The 26,049-nt window shown below is 38.6% G+C and overlaps 1 protein-coding gene across 1 annotated transcript in view; it reads right to left on the reverse strand.

Moving 5' to 3' along the window:
- Positions 1–24,977, reverse strand: part of IL1RAPL1 (interleukin 1 receptor accessory protein like 1) — a 55,872-nt gene extending 30,895 nt beyond the window's left edge. Inside the window, exons 1-2 of the mRNA XM_059385284.1 lie at positions 24,916–24,977; positions 22,841–22,986 (exon numbers count right to left, since the gene is read on the reverse strand). Coding sequence (XP_059241267.1) covers positions 22,841–22,986; positions 24,916–24,977 — 208 coding nt within the window. The remainder of the gene's footprint in view (positions 1–22,840; positions 22,987–24,915) is intronic.
- Between the last annotated feature and the right edge of the window lie 1,072 nt (positions 24,978–26,049).

The raw sequence follows: 26,049 nt of genomic DNA on the forward strand, positions 1-26,049 counted from the left end.
CGAATTAACTTTTACTTCTGCCAGTCAAGAATGCAAATATGGTCCTTGGCTAGGACCCATCATTAGGGCTTTAGTTAGCCTCAGCTCCCAGAAGCCATAGGAACTGAAGAGCTACATGTTAACAAACTGTTAAAATTTTAAAAATAAAATGAAAGTCTAGAGGAAAAAAAAACATCATTCTTTCCATAGTTAGCTAGAGCCTACCCTTAAAACGTGCTTTTCTTCTTCCCAACCAGATAAGAAGGTTACTAAATTTGGTTTTGCTTTCTCCCATGAAGTGAAAGGAATATTCATAAGTGGTATGTAATAAAAGACAAGGTAAGATGAACAATGGCAGTAATCAAAAAAACATGATTCCACGCATTCATGTTAACGAACAAATACATTAAAAGGAAAGGTCTTCCTTAGCCAGAGCAGAAATTCTGTCATTTCTTCTAAAAATAGAAGAAATGACAGAATTAGAAATCACCATGTTACAGCCATCCTAATAATAATTGATTCAGGTAAGAATTATCAACAGATGTTAAAATTATTGGGTGAAAGATCGATGTGGCAGGATATTCACACTGTTTTAAAGTACCTCCCCACTGATTATTTATTAAGGACTGAGGTAACAATGGACACCATTTCAAGGAAGTAACCGAAATTAACATCACCAGTAATGGGACAAATCGATATCATGCACCTCCTGATGGGATGCATGAACAAAGCACTATATCATTTATGTAGTATTCCAGCCAGAAACAGGTCAATACCCAAAAAAGGAGGACATATCAGGCAAACGCAAACCAAGAGACACTGTATAAAAAAAAATAAAATCTGGCTTCTACTTTTTAGAAACGTCCAAGTCATTGTAGGGATCAAGAGCAGTTCCTTGGGCGTGAAGATGATTTTGAGTTAAAAGCAATCCACACCCAGCAGATGTGGTAAAAGCTCTTTGCTTCTGCAACTGCCTAAATTTACATTGGAAAGGAAAGCCTGCCCAGGAAGAGAGTATTAACAGATCTTCACCTAAGAAAATTCTTTGCATAACAGGGCAATCTTTGTTTTTTAAACCCCTTTGTTTTCCAAACTTTGTTTCCCAAGCTCCTCCCCTTAGCGGCTCAGGAGGGTCAGATAAACCTCCTGTTGCCTGACTGTGGATTCCTCCTACTAAATTCGACATTCTCCCGTTAATCTGTCTCATGCTTAGTTACAAGGACCTTGATGCGCAGAGAAAATTTCTTCCCAACACCGTGAAAGACAGAGAAAGGCTGAGGAACTATTCCAGGTTTAAGGACAATAGGAAGACTTGACAACTAAATGTAATCCTGGATGGGAAATACAGTATTAGGGGTTATTAATGGGATCACCTTTTAAAAGTGAATATAGGGGCGCCTGGGTGGCTCAGTGGGTTAAGCCACTGCCTTCAGCTCAGGTCACGATCTCAGGGTCCTGGAATCGAGCCCCATATCGGGCTCTTTGCTCAGCGGGGATCCTGCTTCCCTTTCTCTGCCTGCCTCTCTGCCTACTTGTGATCTTCCTCTGTCAAATAAATAAATAAAATCTTAAAAAAAATTAAAAGAAATAAAATAAAAGTGAATATAGATGGTATATTAGATAATAGCATTCTACCATTTCCAGTTTTTGTGAATTTAATAAATATACTCTAGATAGGTAAGGAAACATCCCTGTTTTCAGAGGATTCACACCGAAAAGTTTAGCCATTGATGTCTGCAATTTACTCTCACACAACATCAATAATATGTTATGTGCTTGTATACATGGTGTCGTTCTATCTTTTTATTTACCTACCCACATTGAGACAGGTAAGGCAATTGTGGCAAAATGTTAATAATTGGTCAATCTAGTTGAAGAGGATGTATAGAAATTTACTGTACTATTCTTGCATTATTTTCTGTAATGTCTCCAGGTTTCTTTTCAAAATAAAAAGTTAAAAAATGAAAGACAAGTCAAATGATAAGATCGTATTATTGCAAGTGCTATTGTAATTAGAGTGTGCTTTGTGTTGATTAGTCTTGACTTAAAATTTTATTATTTATAGTCATTCTGATGTAATCTGTCTAAAACCTTCAGGGTAATCTTCCAAAAACATGCTGTCCTTGCCTTGGAATTTTCTTCAGTAATTGTTAGCCGATCTACAATGCTAATGGAAGAAAGTCCAAAACCCTTATGTTGGCATTCACGGTCCTTCACTTCTTTAATTGAAGAAGCTAATTAACCTCTAGCCAGAATCATCCCTCCAATGTGAATTGAACTTGACATGTGTTTTCCCAATTCTAGACTGACGTAGAACTTCCCATTTTCATTTATCAAAACCCTACCAGGACTGTGAGGCAAGGCTGACCCACACTTTCAATGAAGCTTTTCCAAAAGTGATTCATTTCATCAGAAAATGTACTTTCTGTAGCTTTCTTGGTAACTTACTACATTGCATTATGTCATTTACTTTTGTTTATGGTTTTACATTATAGACAATTTTTCACCTTAGGACCTTTGCTGTGGCTGTTCCCTCTGACTGGAATATTTCTCCAGATTACTGTATGCTTCCCTCTTTGCTACTTTGTCTTTGCTCATATCACCTTCTCAATTTGGTCTGCCAAGCACTCATTTCTTTTTTTTTTTTTTAAGATTTTATTTATTTATTTGACAGAGAGAGATCACAAGTAGGCAGAGAGGCAGGCAGAGAGAGAGGAGGAAGCAGGCTCCTTGCTGAGCAGAGAGCCCAATGCGGGGCTCGATCCCAGGACCCTGGGATCATGACCTGAGCCAAAGGAAGAGGCTTTAACCCACTGAGCCACGCAGGCACCCCAGCAAGCACTCATTCCAAATCACAAACTTGTGGCTGCACTTGGCATCCATTTTTCTTTCTTTCTTTCTTTTTTTTTGTTACAGCATTACATATGATATAACATAGTATTTAATTTGCTTATTAAATAATGTATCATTGTTTATTATCTGTCTCCCGCTGGAATTTAAATTCCATCAAGATTAGTGGACTTTTTGGGTCTATCTTGTCCATATTTTTTATTGATCTATCTCAAGTGCCTTGGAAACTATTAAACACATAGTAGGTGCTCTATGAATAGCTGTTGAATAGATCAATGGCTGGATGATTAAGAATAAGCTCAATTTTCTAATAAGAAGTTAGTTTTGTATGCATTCCCACTCTAAAACTCCCAGAATATCTCTGTAAGTCATCCTCCCAGCCAGCCAACGTGTCATGAGGTTTAAGCAACTGATGAGGTTTAATTATTAATATGCAGTCTGTTAATTTGGTAATAAAACATCATTTTATAGAAAATGGTCAACTTAACTCTACAAATATAGAAATGTTCTCTCATTCATAAATCGAATGACTATATAGTCTAGTATAGACTTACAGAACTAGGAAACTTTGTATCCATTTGGCATTTAGAAATCAATCATCTATTGTTTACATCTTTGGTAATGCTATTCAGTTTTTTCTTTTCACTTGATGAGGGAGCAGAAGGCAAGCTGAAGACAAAGCATAAGCTGACATCCTGCAACCTCCCCCTTCCCCCCCACTCCTGGGTGAGACATATGTGATATTCCTCCAAGAAGCTGCCAACTATCTTAACGTTATTGCTTTACTAGACAGAAAAACAACTTTAACTTGACAATGGCAAGGACTCTGGTATCTTGTAGGTCCTCTTTAGCATATGAAAGTTCTTTTATTATTTTTAAAATTTTTTGTTCTTTCTTTTTATTTTTTTAAAAAGATTTTATTTATTTATTTGGGAGAGAGAATGAGAGAGAGAGAGAGAGAATGAGAAGAGGGAGGGTCAGAGGGAGAAGCAGACTCTCCGCCAAGTAGGGAACGCAATGCAGGACTCGATCTGGGGACTGAAGGACCATGACCCAAACTTAATGCACTGAGCCACCCAGGCGCCCAAAAGTTCTTTTAAAAACCTCTCTTTTTCCTTATCTCCTCCAACCCCACCGTATATAATCAACTGCTCCTTATAACCCTAGTGCAGCACTTTTTGCCCAAAGGTCCTGTCCCCATGCTTTAATAAAACCACCTTTTTGCACCGAAGACATCTCCAGAATTCTTTCTCGGCTGTTGACTCCAGAACCCATCCCACCAAACCTCACCTATATTCCAAAAACCACATCATATCCCCCCTTAAATGTACTGGGTGTAGTACTTAGAGTTCTAGCAATAAAATGATGAATAAAACAAGCTTCCTACCTTAAAGGAATTCATGTCTAGTTGCAGAGTCTGGCATATAAGTGGATTATTTAATGACACAGTAATGAAAGCCAATGTCTATTGTGCACTTAAGTTTCACTCTTATGTAAAAGAAATGGTTTACTCTAAGTATCATGACCACAGGTCAGGTGAGCAACTCACTCAGGGTGTTTGTGTTTCTACTAGAAGATTTTAGGGCTAGGGATCGGACACTGTGGCACAATTTGGGACAGTGCCTGCAAAGATTTTTGGGAAGTGGTTTGGTACAAAGTACAGAGAAAGCAAATGTATGGCGTGATGGATGGTGGTAGTCAACTAACTGTTCTGGTTTCTCAGTTAGGACATGTTGTTTGCTTACTTTTTTTTCTTTGTGAAGCAACTAGCTGCACCTTGTCAATAAGTATTTGCTTGAAGGATTTGTGCTATCAATTAAATGAGGCTTCTCAAAATTAGGTCAGAAAAATAGGACCTGCTTCCTGCAAAACTGACATATTGTCCAAAAGCACAATGTGGCATCACTAACACACACAGCTTTATTGCTGAAAACATTTCCCCGTTGGATTATGAAAGCAGTGTTTGAAATCGGTCTCTCTAAAGACCATAAGGTAGAATGTACCCAGAACAATTACGTATTTGTACACACATACAAATATACAAACCATTTGGATGGGGACTCCTTCATCTTAGGTCTCATAAGATTGAATATGATGAGGAGAAACCAGACAATGAAGGAAGAGACTCTGCTCTAATGAAGAGCAAAATGGGCCTCAGGTGACCAGCTTAGAAGACTGGGCTACTGTTTATCAAGGTGTCAAATTTCACAAAAGCCTAAAAGAAAATCTCTTAGAAGAAAGAGTATTTGCTTTCCCTCTACTAGGAATTTCTTTCTCAACATGTCATACAAATAGACAGGCACAGATGGAATGTTAGAAAACGTCTCTTGAGAGAAAACTGTCACTGAAGGTGGCATTGCCATTTTACTCCTTTTTGTGAAGGGCTGCAGTGTTTATCCTGAAAGCAATCCTCCACCAGAGGATATACTGTCACAGTTAGAACAGTTTGGTCTTCCACTGGGAATGCTTTGGATTGGCCAAAGAACCAGAACATCTGCACTGCTTAGATAACCAAAGGAAGGAGCCATGTTTTCTACAGAAACACTGAACCATTCTAAAAAAATTATGATTTGTAGTATATTTGACTGTTGGAGATTGATTTATAAAATATTGCATATATGTAAGAACTGATTGCATTGCAATACACAAAATGGGATGGTTTGAACAACTTCTGAGTTTTATGTTATTACAATTTTCTCCCTTTAGGGTTTTAATATATTTCTTAATTATTGAAAGCATTAGAATAAAATGTGTTGGGCAAAAGCTGTTCCTTGATTCCTCTCATGAGACAAGTTTCACTCAAAATCTTGGTTATTCCACAGAGCTAGAGACTATTAAGGCAAAAACAACAATCAAACCATATGCTGGGTTATTTCTCTTAAAGGAAGTAACAGAAAATTCCATTTCTTATCTCTCTTGAATCTTTTTGATAGCTCTGTGCTTCCTGAAAACATAAGAGTGCTAAGACAAATAGTGGTAAGTTTGCCTTCCTTTCTCATTTCGTAAACAGAGAGTGTCAAGAATTTAACACTTGTTTACATCTTTTTCTTCTCTCATTAATACTCTCCAAAGAAATAGGCATGGTTTGGGAACTACTGGTAGCAGGATCTAGCATTCCTTGATTCCTCCAAAGGGAACAGTGAACAGCTGCTTAAACCATTGACAAAGTTGAGAATAAAGTGGGTGGTTTGTATAGTTTAGTGGCCTGAGTAGTTGGGAGATAGAAAGGGCCTGTCCTTAGGAAAGCATTCTCTTCTACCAAAATGGCAATAACATGGACCTGCTTCACAAAGACCAAGGCAGTATCTTACAATCTTGCTCTACGTATTGATTTTTGGTGCATGAAAACCAGCAGTGGTTTGAGAAAAAAAATGTAGAAGTAAAGGTGTCCCCCCAAACGTAACATTTTCTAATACAGACAGGCATAAAACGGGAGTGAGAGAGTACATCAAAGCAAATAGGTTTTAATATACTTTTAAAATGTGTAAATAACTTGGTGTGATAGCAAAAAGATGAATGATAGGTATCCTATAATCATTTAAAAATTTGTCCGTGGCTGTACCAAAACAGATTTTTTTTCTCTTTTTATTTTCTGACTCTATGAAACATGCTCAGTGTGAAGACTTTGAAAATCATATAAGAATAATGAGAATAAATGAAAGGTCACATGGGATCATACCACCCTGAGATAACCACTACTACTACTTCAGTTGAAAAAATTTATATGGGTCTTTTTCAAGTGTATTAGGTTTTCACATAACTGAAACATCTAAATGCTAATACTCCAAAGCAGCTTATATTTTGACTTTTACTCTAGACAGTTTAGAATGGAGTTGTCCAAGGTGGTTTATGATCTGTGTTCTACTAAGAGTCTTCATAGTAAACTCTTTTTTCATTTTTTAAAAAGATTTTATTTATTTGAAAGAAAAATATTTTATTTATTTGACAGATAGAGATTACAAGTAGGCAGAGAGAGAGATGAGGAAGCAGGCTCCCTGCCAAGCAGAGAGCCCCACGCAGGGATCGATCCCAGGAGCCTGAGATCATGACCTGAGCCAAAGGCAGAGGCTCAACCCACTGAGCCACCCAGGCGCCCCTGAATGACAAACTCTTAAGCCCAATTTTTTATTCACATAACTATTTATTCAACTATATTTTATAGATGCCCAGTTCAGCAAGGCAAGCCTGGCAAGAATTATTTAACAATACCATGGAGCTTTTCTTTATATAAATAATATTTTGGGCAGCAGTTTATAAATATTCAGTCAACAGTAGGTTAAAACACAGTCCCATAGGGGTGCCTGGGTGGCTCAGTGGGTTAAAGCCTCTGCCTTCGGCTCAGGTCATGATCTCAGGGTCCTGGGATCAAGCCCCGATTGGGCTCTCTGCTCAGCAGGAAGCCTGCTTCCCTTCCTCTCTCTTGCCTGCATCTCTGTCAAATAAATAAATAAAATCCTTAAAAAAAAGAAAAAGAAAACACAGTCCCATAGTAGAGAATATATGGATTTGAAATTTCATTTACTCTAATTGCACTCTTCTAAAGATGAGAAAACTAAAACTGGTATGTCAATAGTTGACAGATGAAAATATATTTGGATAGTACCAATTTTTATGTGACTACTGAGTTGCCACTGATAGCAGTCTACACAAGAAGATAACCAATATGGAATTTTTTTATTGTGATATCTTTAAAATAGTCCATTAAGCTATTTTCAATACTGACATATTCAAATAATATACACAAAATTGGTTCATCTGGGGAAAATTAGAAGTGTACTTCTAATTAACACAAGAGGAAGAGAGCATGCCACTGCATAATATGCCACATTGGCATGTGGATTATTTTGAGCTGAAGGCCATCAAGAACCCAACAAACTCAGGAAAAAATTCTACCCCTCCCTTAACTGTCTAAAAGAATTTGAAATAGGGGGCCTAGCTCAGAAAGACAGCTATTAGCAGAGATAATTTTTTCTTAAACTTTTTTTTTTAAAGATTTTATTTATTTATTTGACAGACAGAGATCACAAGTAGGCAGAGAGGCAGGCAGAGAGAGAGGAGGAAGCAGGCTCCCTGTGGAGCAGAGAGCCCCATGTGGTGCTCCATCCCAGCAGCCTGAGATCATGACCTGAGCCCGAAGGCAGAGGCTTTAACCCACTGAGCCACCCAGGCGCCCTTCTTAAACTTTTTTGGAAAGAGTTTTCATTTATTTATTTTTGAGAGAGAAAGAGAAAGAGAGAGAGAGAGAGTTAGTTGATGTGGAGCTTGCTCCCAGGGCCCAGAGACCATTATCTGAACTGAAGGCAGATGCTTAATGGACTGAGCCACCCAGGTGCCTCTAGAGAGAACTTTTTAACTGGAAGACTTAATAGGCATGACATGGCAAAGATCTGACTACCAAATATCTGCGCTTCTTCTCTCCCTGTGACCTGCCCTCCTCCCCCTTTGATGTCCCAAGCCTGTATAGCATTCCTTAGCTCAGGATGGACAAAAGCTTCAAGCGACTGACTTTGGGTCTCATGCTTTTATGGGGCTATTATATGCACAAAATTATTTTTCTCCTTTTAGTCCATTTTACATCAATTTAATTATTAGACCTGCCAGAGAACCTAGAAAGGAAGAGGGGAAATTTTTCTGATAGCAAAGCAGTTGTGAGTCATTACTCTGAAACTATGGGATGATACGAGTTTTTAAGTCATCTTCACTTTATATGACATACTAGAATTAGAATTCAAAACTGATTTAAGTGAGGCAATTGATGTGTCATTATTTTAGGCTTTGATAATAGCCTCTTCCATTTTAGTTTCCATGAATTTGGCAACCATTACTAGTCAGTACTCTGTACTGCAGCTGCATATCTTACCGAATTGTCATTTCTATTTTGCAGTTACAGGAACTTGTCATCTAAAGATATGAGTCAACTTCACAAACACTTAAAACTTTGAAAACATCCCTACAAAGACCAACCACTTAATTTCACTCTCAAGATTTGCAAAATGAGGTACAGTGACTCAAAACTCAGAGATTCTATAAAATCTGACAAATTGGCTAATATATACCATCAGCCCTACCCAGGGTTTTATATGTTCTTACAAGATTCCCACACAGGGGCTTAAGGGCAAGTAGTTTACAAACCATAAAAATGAAGAATAATGACACAAAGAGATGTGCTTTAGGTCACATACAAGTAAAGAGTCATAACTAAAACATTCTCAAGGAAGAGTGTTTCTTCATCACAGTTTACAATTTCTTTTCAGTAAACACTCATTCATACATTTCAAATCATGGTAATGATTCTTGGGTGGTTTAAAAAATGATCTTTTTGTGCTTTCTTAAATATACCACTGGATTTTTTTGTTGGAAGTGAAGTCACCTTGGCATGAACATTATTTTGAGTTAAAAGCGTCCAAACCCAGCAGATTCAGGAAAAGATCTTTACCTCCCCCTCAACTCGGTGCTGGTACCAGAGATTCCTCTTTAAGAAGTTTCTCTGTATAACTGGGCAACCTTTGTTTTCTAAACATCTCCTTTTACCTTGCTGCTAAAGGCCTTTCTTTCCTTTGTATCCTCTGACCCCCATCCTTCTCTTTAGCACATATAAATGTCATGTTGCTTCGCTGTCTTTGGAATTTCCATGTCTGTGTGGATTCCCCATATGTAGGCTATTAAATATTAAATTTGATTTTCTTTTATTAATCTGTCTCATGTCACTTTGATTCTTAGCCCAACTAGGACCTTAAAGGGTAGAGGAAATTCTTCTTCCTTAAAATAGCATTTAAATATCCATTTCTAATTTAGAGAGAAATCAACCTCCAGATACATTAATCTTCATAGAATACACACTAAAAATAGTGTATTTGCCCTAAAAGTAGAGACAAACAGCTAACATATTTCTTATAGATGGTAAATGTAGTTCTTAACACTAAAATATAATAAAAGTTTCCATTGTAATTTATTGGAAATCAACACATTTTTTCCTATTATATGACCTGAGAAAGTAGTTAGCATTTTCTATATGTCGTGTCTAATTTCTCACTTTACTGACCTGGTTGTCAAAGTTCGATATACAGGAATTGCTTATTAAAAGTTAAACCTTGCATTTTATAACCCAGTTTTGCCATTTCTCAACTGAGCGCAGGAATTCACAGCTATAACAATGCGCGGCTATCTCCCTCTTCCCAGCAATGTTGCTTTTATTCCCCAGGATGGTGGCAGACATTCCTCTGGCAGCAGTGACTTAACTACTGAAGACAGCTAGCCCAGTACTTTGCCGATGCCTGGCATTTAATACATATTTGGTGAATGGGCATGATTTGTTCCTTCATATGGATCGTCTTTAGGCAGTCTGCTGTAGAGTGAGATTTTGATCAGGATATGCAACATTGTCCTATCAAGGTAATTCTGGGAAAGAAGGGAGTGGTGTGTTGGTGGGTGGTAGTTGTGAAAATGTTATCCCTATTGTGATCTCTGATCACATATGTGAGATAGTGCTCTGTGTGTGTGTGTGTGTGTGTGTGTGTGCGTGTGCTAGATGATACTGTGGGCTTCTTGGGAATACCCTCAACGGAATTATTATTTTTTAAGCTGGCTGTTTGTGTGTCCTGTAAAAATTTTCTAACACAAAGATCTGCATTCTAGTGTATTACCCCTGCTCTGATCATAGGTTTACTTGTGATTTATAACTTCTGTTAGAAGCTAGAGACAGGCCTGTTAAAATGAATCGAACTTTTGAACATGTAGGTACAGTTTACCCAGGTTGCATTACTGAGTTTTGTTTCTGTTTTGCAGTCCCTATCATTGACCAATCATATGTGGAGGTTCAATTCTTCTACTATGTCTGGCCTTCCTTACTACACATAATTGAGATTTAGCTGAATACAAGTATTCAAAACAGGAAATTAGTGGTATTAATGCCCATCACATATCTTGTTCCTTCTTGGTAATTGTTATTTGCATAGACTGAGCACTGTATATAGCCTATTTGCACAGGCTGAAATACATATATATATATATATCCATATACATGTTTTTGAGACACATTCCTAAGTGGATTTCCTTTTTTAAAGAAGGGCTATATAAGAATTCTATCCAACAGTGACGGCCCTCCTGATTTAAGAGGTTAATTATTTAATACTCAAAGAGAGTGCCCTCTTAGACATCTCTCTGAGTAGCAAATGTGTTTTATAAAGCACAATTTCATTGAATACGTGAGGCAAGTAACCTCATTAAGGGTAGAGTGTGAGGGCAATGCACTAATGTTCAAATAGGTTCAAAGGTTTTGACCATGTAAGAAGAATGAGGCAATTAGTTGGATTTAATCCCACTGACTGGCTATATTCCATTTTCATTTCTCTCTCATGGAAACAGTGAACTCAAGAGAGAGCTAGTTGCTGTTCACCTATTAAAAGCTACCAAGTTTATTAGAGGATCTATTGTCTAGGCAAAGACCTCGGTATGCAGTCCACAGACCAGCAGCATCAATATCAATAAGGCACTTGTTTGAAATTCAAACCTTGAGTTCACCCTGGACTAATGAATTCCAATCATTTTTTAACAAACTCCCTAGGTGATTTGTTTGCACTGTAAAGCCTGCAATTGTCAGCAAGCCTTTTTGCTCAACTGTCGACCCCAAAAGTTAAAGCCTAAAATAGACAAGACTGCTTGAGTCTGGCTTTAACTGATGCCCTTTGTCCTTATTTCTTTTTTTTTTTCCCAAAGAGATTTGTTTATTTATTTGAGAGAGAGAGAGAGAGAAAGCGAGAGAGAGAGGAGCACGCACGTGTCCTGTGCCTACCGTGTGTGTCAGGGCGGGGAGGGGCAGAGGGAAAGAGAGAATCCTAAGCAGACTCCCTGTGAGCAGGGAGCCCAATGCAAGGCTGAGTCTCCTAATCCTGAGATCATGACCTGAGCAGAAATCAAGAGTCAGACGCTCAACCGACTGAGCCACCTGGGCGCCGCAGCCTGTTGTTCTCATTATCAAACTTAACAGAGGCAATGATGAAGGTATTTTCCAATGATTGGAACATTGCAACCACCACAGCAGAAAAGCCCTGAGAGCAACAGAATGCAGGGAAGACCACAAACAAGAAGTCCTCTCCCCTGCCCATGATCATGGGGTGAACACATACGGAACCCCACCTATGATCATGTACTCTCTGCCTGCTTTCTTGTATACACCCCCACCCCCAAATTCTCCCTATTTAAACTCTAGGTGTCCATCTTGCTGGTGGATAAGTCATTTGTTCAGGCTTGAGCCTGCCACCTCCCTCAACTGCCAGTACCTGAAATACATTTCTCCCTTTCTTTTTTCCTAAACCTTATCTCTTGAGTTACTTGCCATGAGTTTATCTGAGTTTGTTCCACAACAGTGTTGGCAAACTCAGCCGGGATCTATGCTTTCAATTGGTCCAGCCCCCTTGGGATTCCCCAGGATGGAGCAGTTGGCCTGGGCACTGTCCCAGGGCTCACACATTCATTTCCTGAGTCAGTGGCTATGATAGATCAATTAATAACACAATAACAAAAAAAAAATGATTGTGAAGCCCTGTCTACAGACTTCTAGTTGACTCTCCAAGAGCGGAAACAGAAGGAACCTAATTTTGTGAATTGCAATGACGTAAGAAACACCCAACTGTTAGCTAGGATGCAATAGGAAGTCACTCAAATAAGAGAGCTAAAAGCTATTAGCTGAAGGGAGGAAAGGGGACAAAAGCAGGGAAGAAGTGTGTTTTGTTTTGCAAGGGGACACCCAATTAGATGTTTCACCTGATAGTGCCTTGCCAGGTGTGTGTCCCCTGATGGCCCCTTATGTGAGCCAGTCTGAGCCAGACTCGAGCTGGGGACGTTTGCAGAAGCCCCTCTAAGTGGCCCTGAAGTTAACTGTAGCTCATTAAAATACTAAGATCTCCCTTTATGGGCAGTTTTTGGCCATTTTTTTGAACTTCAAACATACACTATATGCTCTATCATGTTGACATGCTAGGTATGCACAATTGAACCAAAGAGTGCCTATGGAAGCCTCCTGCCTCCATCCCCTAATACACCAAATAAAAGCTTTCTGTACTAACTCCTCCAGGAAGACAGTGCTTTGAGAGCTATCACCCTGTCTCTTGTAACAAGTAATAAAAAGTTGTTCAATTGTGCATACCTAGCATGTCAACATGATAGTGCATATAGTGTATGTTTGAAGTTCAAAAAAAATGCTTTTCTTTCCTAACAAAGACGCTGCTTGGATAGTTTAGTTCACACTGAAGCAAACTGAATGACCAAAATGACTAAAAGGCAAAACTATGCTGATCAGGAAAACCAGAGATCAAGAGACTTTTGAAAAAAATATTCCAGGGCTAAGGCAAAGATAAGTTGAATTTAACCTCACTTTCATCATATACTTTACATCTAAGGAAAATAGCTCAAAAGGTTGGTTTTCATGCCTGTAATTTTGGTGGCAGTCAAACAACCTTGTTGAAATGTCCATATCATGAAACTCAAAGGTACAAAATTACTAGTATCAGACAATTTGTGCTCCTGGGGTAATAGCCACCGAGAGTATTTTTTGTTTTGGCATTAGTTATCAAGAAAAAAAAAAAGGAAAGAATTGAGGTCAGCTGTTTAGAAGTCTTTCACAGATGAGGAGCAGAGAAGCAAGAAAAATGTTACAGGCTAGGAAACATTTTGACTGCAAAATGTCAGATATTATCCAAGGAGAGAATTTGTTAAACTTGGGGACTCTGATTTGGAGATGCTATGGCAACAAAATTAAAATTCCTTAATATTTGGGCATTGCACAGGTAATAAAAGGACTAGAACATACACCCCCAAACATGCTTTTTTTTGGCATATGGATTATTTTAAGCTTATTATTATTATTATTTAAATGTATTTATTTTTAAATATTTTAAAAAGATTTTATTTATTTATTCGAGAGAGAAAGTATGAGAACATGAGCAAGGAGGGGAGGGAGAAGCAGCGTCCCTACGAGCAGGACGCTGGGATCAAGACCTGAGCTGAAGGCAGATGCTTAACCAATGGAGCCACCCAGGCACCCCAGAGGCTATTATTATTTTTTAAAATTTTTAGAAGATTTTATTTATTTATTTGTCAGAGAGAGAGAGAGAGAGAGGGCAAGAGCACAAGCAGGGAGAGTGGCAGGCAGAGGGAGAAACAGGTTCCCTATTCATCAAGGAGCCTGATGCAGGACTCATCCTAGGACCCTAGGATCATGACCTGAGCAGAAGGCAGATGCTTAACTGACTGAGACACCCAGGCGCCCCGAGAGGCTGGCTGTTTTTAAGAATCTGCAGACATAGGAATAATTTTGAAAACCAAGAAGTTACCCTTTTGTGAAAGATATTTACATTTATAAGGGAAATCTCCATTTGTAAGGGTGTCTCCCTTTCTTAACCTGGAAGAGCCCAGGACTCTAAGTCTCTGAAAACTCTTATCAATGGAGAAAGCAACAACTTAAATCTGTGTAACAACCACACGCTTGATTACTGTGTTTCTCCTGGAAATCTCCCATAACTGGTTCTCCCACCCCAGTGTCTTCTTTCGTTTGTAGCTGGAGATGGTATTTAGGGTCGTTGCTTAGGCCATTTCAGGCAGTTACATCAATTTTTCTGGCTATCTCCCTGGCATACAGGAGGGTATGCAAGTTATTAAACTTGTTGGTTTTTTCCCATTAATCCGGTTTGTTATTACAGGGAGATCTCAGCCAAGAACCTAGAAGGGTAAAGGGAACATTTTTTTTTCCTCCCAAGAGCAATAACTCAATAAAGGTGGCACTTTAGTGAATGCCTGTTCAGTTTTTAATGAGTCATTGTCTTTCTAGAGAGATGCTACCACATAGAGAGGTAGGAGGTTTTGCTATCTGGGCAGTTTGGCCTCTCCATATTTTGAAGTCAGTGATCAAAGATGTCAGATATTGAGCCTGAGAGAGGCTTAAACAGTTCTGTGATCTTATATCTCTCCGTAAATAAATACACTAGATAAATACTAGTAAGGATAGGGGCATATACTCCAAAAATGATTCATTACAAAAAGGGATAAGGAGTCCACTAGGTCTAATTCATCTGGCTGTTTTTTTTTTTTTTTTTTTAAAGATTTCTTTTTAGTGTATGTAGTCAACAGAGAGAGAGACACAGCGAGAGAGGGAACACCAGCAGGGGGAGTGGGAGAGGGAGAAGCAGGCATGTGCTGAGCAGGGAGCCCGATGCAGGGCTCGATCCCAGGACCCTGGGATCATGATCTAAGCCAAAGGCAGAAGCTCAATGACTGAGCCACCCAGGCACCCATCATCCAGCTTCAAAATAATGCATCCTAAATGATGTACACGTTAATTACATTACTAAAGATATTCTGGGGACTAGGGAGTTTATTGAGTAAGTCTAATTTCTATTGATTACATTTTCTGGAGGGAGAAAGTGTGTGTATGTGCAAGAAATAAAATGGGTTTGAGAGGGAAAAGAGAAAACCTAGATGTTTATCATTATTAACTAGTGCTGGTCTCTGAGACAGATACTTTGCTAGTTCCCAAACTACTTCATGATGAATGGATTGCCATATTATTGTAATCAATATATCTAAACATAACCATTCAGAACAGGATTGTTAACGAATATGCCCTTAATGTGACAGTTTCAAAGCTAAGCATTCCCTAGAAGCGCAATTCTATATTAGGGATGCTTAATATCAATGCAATTTAAAAAGTAGATGGTGGCATTTCAAATTATATTGGTTTTTATTTCCTGTTCATTTAATTTTATGAGTGCCAGACACATAGTAGGTTCTTAATGATTATCATTAAATGCATGGATAAATGAATAAAGTCTCTTTTAGGACAGCATATTCAAAGTAAAGTAAATCTATCGTAAGGTAAAATATGGAATCAATAGCACTGGAGCTAAAGCTGGCCATTTTAATACAAGATAAATTAGACTTAAAAATGAGATTTACAGGGGTGCCTGGGTGGCTCAGTGGGTTAAGCCTCTGCCTTTGACTCAAGTCAAGATCCCAGAGTCCTGGGATCAAGCCCCGCATGCAGGCTCTCTCGGGAGCCTGCTTCCCCCTCCTTCTCTGTCTGCCTCTCTGCCTACTTGTGATCTCTGTCAAATAAATAAATAAATAAATCTTTAGAAAAATGAGATTTGCAGGAGTTTAATTTTTTTTAATTTTAAGATTTTATTTACTTATTTGACAGAGAAAAAGTGTGTTTGAGAGGGAATACAAGCAGGGGGAGTGGGAGAGGGAGAAGCAGGCTTCCAACTTAGCAGGGAGCCCAATGCAGGGCTCAATCCCAGGACCCTGGAATCATGACCCCAGCCGAAGGCAGATGCCCAATGTCTGCGCTGCCCAGGCATCCCCAGATTTGCAGGAGTTTTTAATAGAACACATTTATTATTGCCTCCTAAATTACCCAGAATATCATGTAGCTGGAGCAGAGAAATGTAATGGCTGCTAACATTTACTGGGTGATAAATATGTGTCAGACAAGGCGATACATATTGACACTAATTTAGTTTACTTAATCTTCATAGCTATTCTATCTGGTAGTTACTATTATTATTCCCATTTTATAGAAGAGATTGAGGGTCATAGAGATGAGGTGATTTGCTCAAGAGAGTGGGACAGGACACTTGGTTCCTGGACCTGTTTTGGAAAATATAAGCAGGACTATAGTTGGTATTAGTTGTAATTGTTAACTTAGCTCCACATTCTGTTTTGTTCCATACTCAATTATGTTTTATGCACCTCTTTTTTTAAAGATTTTATTTATTTATTTGACAGACAGAGATCACAAGTAGGCAGAGAGGCAGACAGAGAGAGAGGAGGAAGCAGGCTCCCTGCTGAGCAGAGAGCCTGATGCGGGGCTCAATCCAAGGACCCTGGGATCATGACCTGAGCAGAGGCTTTAACCCACTGAGCCACCCAGGTGCCCCTTTTATGCACCTCTTAACCTCATACATGATCAATGATTCATTTTGCCTTTTTTATCCCTATTCTTTGATTGTGGAAATCTAATATGGAATGGATGGCAACATTTATTTTGAGGTATCTGATCATAGCAGGTCCCAAATAGTGCCTCCCTGTCTGGAAGAATGCTGTCCCTTGGTTCAACAGGGCGAGGCAGCTTTGGGAATGATCCTGGCCTTCTTGATAGGCTCTCCTTCTGGTAATAAAGTTTTCTTCACTTCAAAATCAGTGTCTCAGACATTCACTTACTGCACAAACTACTTTAAATTTGGTAACAATAACACAGTCAGTACAAAGAGAGTTGGGTTTTGAATACACAGCATTGCTACAGAGTCCACACCCTTAACCATTAAGCTGGTCCAGATAGTAAACATGTGCACCCTGGGAGGCCATCCAGAGTGAGAGTCTGGACAAAACACACAGTGAGGAAGAAATTTAGGACTGCCTGATGGTTTTGCGAGTGGCAGTCCTGAGGCTAGAGCACATTGCTGCTGGGTATTGATCTGAAGACAGGGAAAACATAAAAAATGGAGGGAACAGGAAAGGTCAGGATTTTGGAGGGAAACTGAAGGTGAAAGTCAGTGTTGGATACATGCCAAGTCAGGCAGCAGAGAAACCTAAGCAAAAGCAAGGGTAAAAGATTCAGAGACGGAAACATGAAATTCAATGACATATGGGCAACAGTGGGAATGAGAAATAACACAGAAGTGAACGTGCTACCTCTGTGCTTTCGTTCTTTTCCAAGCAAGCTTCTCAGGTCAGGCACTAGAGTGAGGACTGTAAGCACCATGACCCTTGCCGGTTCATTTTGTATTTCCCGTTCACCACATAATCTAGTTCTCTGTAGGAGTATGTGAAATATATCTATGCTGCATATCTGACATGATCTTAACTATCCAAATCCATTTCCTGGTTGCAGAAACCAACAATTTTGAAAATATATATATATATATATTTTTTTTTTTGGACAGACAGATCACAAGTCGGCAGAGAGGCTGGCGCGGGTGGGGGTGGGGGGGAAGCAGGCTCCCTGCTGAGCAGAGAGCCCAATGCAGGGCTCAATACCCATCCCAGGGCCCTGGGTTCATGACCTGGGCCGAAGGCAGAGGCTTTAACCCACTGAGCCACCCAGGGGCCCCAATTTTCAATATTTTCATAGAAACTTTTTTCTTTTTTTAGAGACTTTATGTTTTTTAAGGTTAGGTTTGTTTGTTTTTTAAGATAAAAGCCTGGGGAAAAAAAAAGATAAAACCCTGGTCCAGAATCCAGCCTAATTCAATCCTAGCTGAATCACTGTAATATCCTCACAGCATTGAGGAAGACTCATTTAATAGAAGTGAGTGATAGCTCAAAGAATCCATAAGAAGGGTAGCAGGTTTCGCCATCCCAAAATATGCCACTTGGGCTTGAGGATTATTTTGAGTTAAGGGCAATCAAGACATAGCTGACTCAAGAAAAACTTCTAGGTCTTCCTTAACTACCTAAATGAATTTAGATAGGGGGCCTGGCCCAGAAAGAAATCTATTACTTGAGATAACTTTACATCTGAAAGTCCTGACTATTCGATAGAACAAACCACTAATTACCCAACATGGGCTCTTCCTATTGCCTTGTGAATGACCCACCTCTCCTTTGAAGCCCTAGGCCCCTGTGCTATTCCTCAGCTCAGGACAGCTTTTAAGCCTCAACTGCCTTACTTGTCTTTGGATCTCATATCTCTGGGACTCCCATATATATGAAATTAAATTTTGTTTTTCTCCTGTTAATCTGTCTTATGTCAATTTAATTATTAGACCAGCCACAGAACCTAGAAAGGAAGAAAGAAAAGGTTTTCTACCCTGACACATAACACCCATCAGAAGGCTCGGACATCATTTTTATTACATCAATGATACTGAGTAAAAGGTTAACAGTAGAGGAAAAAATGCTTAAGAAACTTGCACAAAGGTGTGTCCTGGCAAGTTTACTTGTCAGAAGACCTGATGATTCTGGTTTGTAAGGTCTGTATGCATCAAATACTTTAACATAGGTCTTTTGGGAGGTTTTAAAAATGAAAGACTTTGAAGGCCTGTAAGATAAGTTAAGGGATTTATGAATAAATGGCAGGAAATTATGAATACTGACATCTTCTAGTTCCTTCTCTGAGCTTTAGTCTTCTGAGTGACACAACAATTCATCTGATAATTACATAATTGCTACCATGACAATAACTTGACTCTTTCAGGAACACTGTGATCAAAGACCACAACTATAAGCCTACCATGCGTTGTGTCTTGACCTTCTGAACCTCACAGGGCTGGGGAGCTTGCTGTTATCCCACCTGTTAACCAAAGTCCTTTTTTTTTCCCAAGATGATCAGGATAGACCATTTTGCATGATTATAAGCATCTCAAGGGCAGGAGATTGCATGCCTTGCTTTTTTGGTGAGTTGATGACTCACTCTTTTCCCAAGGCTCTCTTTGAAGGAAGGCACACATTAACTTTATTTTTATTATTTTTTTTAGATTTTATTTATTTATTTGAGAGACAGCATGCATGAGAGGGAAGAGGGTCAGAGGGAGAAGCAGACTCCCCACTGAGCAGAGAGCTTGACAGGGGTCTCAGTGACCTGAGCTGAAAGCAGGTGCTTAACTGACTGAGCCATTCAGGGGCCCTGCACACACTAAGTTTAAAAGGGGCTTCTGGAGTACATGACCTTGAAGAACACTTTTCGGCTTCTTTTTTTTTTTAATTTTTTTATTTTTTATAAACATATATTTTTATCCCCAGGGGTACAGGTCTGTGAATCGCCAGGTTTACCCACTTCACAGGACTCACCAAAGCACATACCCTCCCCAAGTCCATAACCCCACCCCCCTTCTCCCAACCCCCATCCCCCCAGCAACCCTTTTCGCTTCTTAATGCTTTTATTTTACTAAAAACAAAATGCTCTCTCAGTATAAATACATATTTGAAAATCGTTGTGGATTTTAGTGTTAAAGACTGCTCCAACACTGGCCACAGTTTTTTTCTTCATGTTTAGGGAATCCGACAGTATTGGGAAAGTTTTTCAAATAATTTCCTTGATTCTTCAATCATCTATTTTTGTAGTCTGAAAGCCTTTGTAGCTGTGGGCAACTTAACCTTGGGCCACACATGCTAAAAATAGCCTGGGGGTTTTTGACCCTTCCTGGCTGTGTGCTTATCCATAAGAACAGAGCATTAATAGTTTATCCTCCTTAGAAACAATTCATTTTCCTTCTTTTCTCTTTATGATGGTGTAGGGGCCAAGGGCAGGCCACCACAAGACAGACCACTCTGGCATGAAGATTATTATAAGCTGAAGGCAACTGAGACCCTGAGGGCTCAAGAGAAACTTTTGCCCTTCCCTTAACTACATAGAAGACTAGAAATTGAGGGTCTTTTCCAGAATAAGGGTTATTAGCAGAAATAAGTTTTATCTGAGTGATCCATCTGTATGGCAGGGTAAACATCTAATTACCAAACATCTGTTCTTCTTATCATTTTGTGAATTACATTCCTTTCCTCTGAAGTCCCAGAGCCCTACCCCCTTCTTAGTTCAGGATAACAAATATGCTTCATTTTGCCCGTCTTTGGAATGTCCATGTCTGTAAGGATTTCCCATACGGACACTATTGAATTTGATTTTCTCCTGTTAATCTGTCTCATGTCAATTTGATTCTTAATTCAGCTAGAAGGACCCTTAAGAAGACAGGAATTCTTGGTCCCTGACAAGCAATTCTTTACTGTTACTCCTACCGAGTCCTAAAAAGAAATGCGTTGTCCAAGTGAACAGATTTTTATGTGTCCTCTATCTTCTCTCCACTCTTTCCCTTCTTGAGAAATAATTCGGACTCTTTAATTAGAGCATATTCAAGAGAGTGACCAAGATGGTGGAAGTACTGTATCATCAGAAAGGAAAAAGAAATAAAAGAAACTAAGCAAGTTGCATCAAGGGAAGTAAAGCCTCGGAAGGATCATGGCAAAGGTCCACAAACTTTTGATGGGCTGTTTTGGGGAACAGAGATTAAAAGTGTAGAACTGGGGTCAAGGGGTGGGCAGATAGTGAAATAGGGATGCTTTCTAATAGGTTTTTTCAGAGATAGAACTGGCTTCCTTGAGAGGGAATATGATCCAGTATAAAGTGACTGATCACTTAGCAATATGTTATGGAATGGTTCAATTAAATGTTGTTTCTGTCCTTTCGTATGTATCATATTTCTACGCTCAACTCCTTTATTGACTATATATGTTAAGCTACAGAAAGAAACAATCATTGCTACCTGTCCTTACTTTTCCCCTCTACTCACATCTCCCAAAGGTAGACTCTTTTAATATTGTAGTCTCCTGACAACAGAGGTGTCTGTTTTAATAGCTTTCAGTAGCATTGTTCAAAGAGAATCTATTGCCCAATAAAGTTGGAGGGGGGCAATCTTCAATGTACTCTTTCTTTTTCAACCTCAAAGCGTCTAGGATTAAACTTGTGCTTTGAAATTAAAATCATTATAAATTTGCTGAGTAAGAGAATGCCAAGTATACTTGTTCCCAAAGCTGGAAACTTTTCACTTAGCATAATGTAGGAAAAAAACCACTTTTCTTTTGTATCGCACATGAAAAATTTCTGCAATGAAGGCAAAGCTCCAAGTTCACAACTGTTTTGTGAAAAAAAAAAAAAAAAAAACAAACAAGCCCAAACTGGAGTCATTTGCCTCCCCTCCCCAATAGCAAACCAAGACTTAATTACAGTTTTGACCTATCTCAGGAGTGTGACCTTTTAAAAGTCAATTTGAAATTTCCCCGATCAGCACCAGTGACTTCATCTGCATGATAAAAAAACAACAACAGTAACAACAAAAACCCCTGCCGGTCCCTGTACTCAGCCCCTAAAGAAAGTGTCCAGGCTTGAACCAAACCTTTCTTTATTTCTCTCGTTAATAATTTCTTGCACCACCCTCCTTCCTATAAAAACCTTCCATTTTGAGCTACTGCTCAGAGTTTCCCTATTCACGAGTCATTTAATAAAGCCAATTAGATCTACAAATTTACTCAGTCGAATTTTGTTTTTTAATAGTCTCCACTTTGAACAAATTCAATATATATTTATACATATTTTAACCCTGTGCCTACTGTGTTGGGCTTGCTGTGGAATCAGATTTTAGTGCAGCAGATATGGTACTCAACCAAAATCTATCTTCCTTGAATTATCATTAATGAATAATAACTGAGCGTTAGTTTTTTAATGACTAATCAATTAATTACTGTTAATCTTGGGAAGATACTACACATGCTAAAGTTATCCAAGCCAGAAAAAACTGTCAAGAAGTACTGCAATGGGGAATCCCTCAGACATAATTCTTAACACTAAAGGAAGAACCTTCAAAGAAAGAACACAATCTTTGGGGCACCTGGGTGGCTCAGTGGGTTAAAGCCTCTGCCTTCAGCTCGGGTCATGATCTCAGGGTCCTGGGATGGAGCCCCGCATGGGGCTCTCTCCTTGGGGGGGAGCCTGTTTCCTTCTTTCTCTCTGCCTGCCTCTCTGCCTACTTGTGATCTGTCTGTCAAATACGTAAATAAAATCTTAACAACAACAACAACAACAACAACACAATCTTTGACTTAAAGTTTCCCATTATTTTTGATTGGTTTGTTAATTTCCAACAATAATAAATAGCATTTAACTTCCTATCTCCTGCGTACAAGTTCTGTGCCAAGCTCTTCACATTTCTTGTCTTCTTTCATCCTTAGAACACACTAAAGAGTTGCCACCATTGTTTTCCCATTGGCTAGTATCAGGAAACTGAAGCTTAGGGATGTGATACGCCAACCCCAAGATTCTGGGTAAAGCCCAACAAGGGATTCATATTTGATTCTCTAGCCTGAGCTAGTCATGCATCCACTGTGTTATCCATTGCGAAGGCCCTAATGCTATTGTGCTTATTTTGTTTAGAGTAAACTGATGTGGAAAAGCACAGTATTTTTTTGGTTCCCAATTCTTTCTCTCACATTACAGGTTCAGGACTACTCAAGCTTAGAAGGTGACACTCACCCCGTTTGTGAAGGAGAACACTGGCGTGCCGACGTCCATTTCCATTTTCAACATAACAGGAGTAATTTCCCAAGTCACCTTCTTCTACAGAGTCCACAATTAATGAGATGGAAACTTCCTGTTCCCCGAGATGCTCCTTGAGAATTCTAAAATATAAAGGAAAACGAAACAAAAAACCCCACACAAACATACACAGACGTGAAAGAGAAAAAAAAAATTAGATGAATCTAAATCTGAAGTGAAAATACCTACAGCATCTGTGCTTTAAATTTGGCTACGGTTGATGCTATCGTAATTAAATTATATTATGCGCTTTTCTTCTTCATTTCTAATGAGGAAGCTTGTTTTTGAAGATGCTAATGAAGTTGCAGTTAATTATATCTCTTAGCAGGACAATCACACTGTCATAATAAAGAGGCGAGAAAGACCTTAAGAAAACTTTACAAACTGCTTTCCTTTTAAGAAATATGATATAGTAAAGGTGAGAGAAAAAATTCTAATGTCTTAGGCTGGAAGACTAATTATATAGGTCAGTTTGGTTTAGTTTTTTTTGTTTTTTTCAAAAAAAAAATAGAAGATTTTGGAGCTGTTTTGACATTTCACTTGAAAGTTCTCTAGCCTGGCTAGAGAACTAGTGAATGGAAACCTCCAAGTGAGGCTCCCTTTCCCTGCGTGGAAGGTTTCCACCTCCACCCTCTCATCTGTTTGGTAACTCATATTGCACCATACTTCCTAATGTAGAATTACACCTTTCTAGACCCTTTCTTCAGCACCCACAAAAAGAGGGGGAAAGTTAGGAAGTTTATTGTTCTCTTTTAACGTTAACATCTTAAAGTATATGGTTAAAGGATAATAGCGAACTTATAAATGTGAAAAATGGTACAGGAATGTTATAGCACGTATTGGAGAATTGTCCATCTAGGTATTTCCGAACCCAACTGGAGTGCAATATTCTTGTGTATTTGTTGCCAGGAAGAAGATCCCAATAAAAATAACCTTATATGACAGTTTTATGTTTTTTATTTGCTATTGCAAAACTTTTTCACTTACACCTTTGATCAGGTTTTAAAGATCCTCACATTTAGGAAGAGGAACCTTAGCTTAAATGCTCATATATACCCAGAAGATGTGACCTTCAGATCGGTGAATGTTTACACACGATCAGCATTTTGATTCTGTTATAACTTAATTATTATTTATAATGCTTGCTTACTTATACTATGATTAAAGATGAGTATCTATGTCCAAGCATAAGTTTAGTTATAATTGAATACCTCAATACTTAAAAGTAAATGCATAAATAAGTTTTTAAAAAGAGGTTTAAAGATTACACCCTCAAAATACATGGTATTAAAAAAAAAAGATTTTATTTATTTACTTGTCAGATAGCACAAGCAGAGGGAGAAGCGGGCCCCCAATGAGCAGGGACCCCGACGTGGGACTTGATCCCAGGACCCTGGGATCATGACCTGAGCCGAAGGCAGAGATTCAACCAACTGAGCCATCCAGGCATCCAAATAGATGGTATTTTTTAATGGTCATTCTTTATCATTCCCACTATATTAATATTTAGACCTAAAGTAGGTCTAAAAAAGACAATGAAAACATTTTATTTATCCTTTATCATTCTTATCAAGTGCTTTATGGTCTACTTGATGGCTCAAATATGTAAAAACACATAAAAGGAAATGAAAGAGACTGTGTTTGGTTGAGTCCTTGTTAATATTTCTTCTTGACAATTTTCTAAAAAAGAGCTCATAAACAAAAGGCACAATATCACATTTTCCACATTTGATGGCATTTTGGTCTGTCTCATATTCAGTTTATTTCTTAGGGAAAAACTCTTTTCTATTTCCCTTAAGTTCTTTGCAAATGGCATTCATGTTTTGCAATTCTACAGTCAGTCTCCACAGTGTTTTGCCTCTTGGCAATTCAATGTTGAGATATTTTTATTATAATAGTAACCCCCCCCAAACAAGGAAGACCCCTTTATTTTCCTTTAGCTCACTTTCTGTTCACTAACAGAGCAAATGTTAACTTTGACTGTACTAGTTAAAAGAAAAAAATATTTTTACCTAATGTCACTTTCCCAAACTCGATTTTCATCCAGATCTTCAATAAACTTCTCTCCTTTCATCCAGTAAATTAAAGGACTGACATCTCCACTGTACCCAAAGAAAGCTCTGCAGGTTAGATTAGCTGAGTCGCCTGCAGAGAGAAGTGATGGAAATGTGTTATAAAACTATTTGTACACTCTTCTTTTAGGCAAACTGGCAGGTAACATTTTAATCACCTCATTGATTTAATGAAACATTTACCTAAAATGTTTTTTCAGCTATTTTTAATCCTTGTCAAATTTACAGAATATGTGCTTTTGACAGCTTATTTAATGAAATGGGAGTTACTTGTACGATTTTGAAGAAAACTGGTCAGCTATTTTAGAGAAGGTTCTTCCAGTTATGCTTGCCTCATGTTTTTACGTGATTAGATTTAAGTTATGAATTATTGGGAATGATACCACAGAGGTGATGTGCCCTTCTCAATGTATAGTATCAGAGGGTACAGAATGTTAGTAATGACAGGATTTCACAGGGCAGTTAGAAGGTGTTTCTTAGTCCTTAATGCAGGAAATGGAAAGGAAACAGAATCGATGTGAAAAAGAAGGAACTGTAAATCCAGGTGCACCTAAAAATTTTATTAACACGTTTTTGCTATATATGGAGTAATGTTCTAATTAAGGAAACTAACATATGCTCAGGTAGAAATGTACATTTTAAAAAACAAACGAAGAACTCATGAGAGTAAATACTTGGGATTTTTATTAGATATAAAATCAATGATGCTACTGTGGAGATTAGTTTCTTTTAACATGCTACTCAGGAGAAACCACTGTAATGATGAAGACAGATTGGTTGATTACTTAATAAGGTATGTGGAAGTCCCTGACTAAAAGGCAGAAGTGAATTTAATACCCGCGAAAGTAAGGTCTATTTCTGGACAGATTAGACCATTCTGCATTTACTTGGTTCCCCCAAGCCTTGGCTGGCATCAGAGAACTGAAATATTCCTGTACATGAAGTTTTAAGATCCTGGTGCCTCCAAGTCGAGTCAGAAAATGGGCAACAAGATGGGAAGCCATAAGGGCCTACTCCAGCTTGGAATGGGACAAAGAAACTCTTAGGGTATGTAGAGTGCCAAGAGTGAGTTGC

Source organism: Mustela nigripes, chromosome X (genome assembly GCF_022355385.1).
Source record: "Mustela nigripes isolate SB6536 chromosome X, MUSNIG.SB6536, whole genome shotgun sequence".
Lineage (NCBI taxonomy): Eukaryota > Metazoa > Chordata > Mammalia > Carnivora > Mustelidae > Mustela > Mustela nigripes.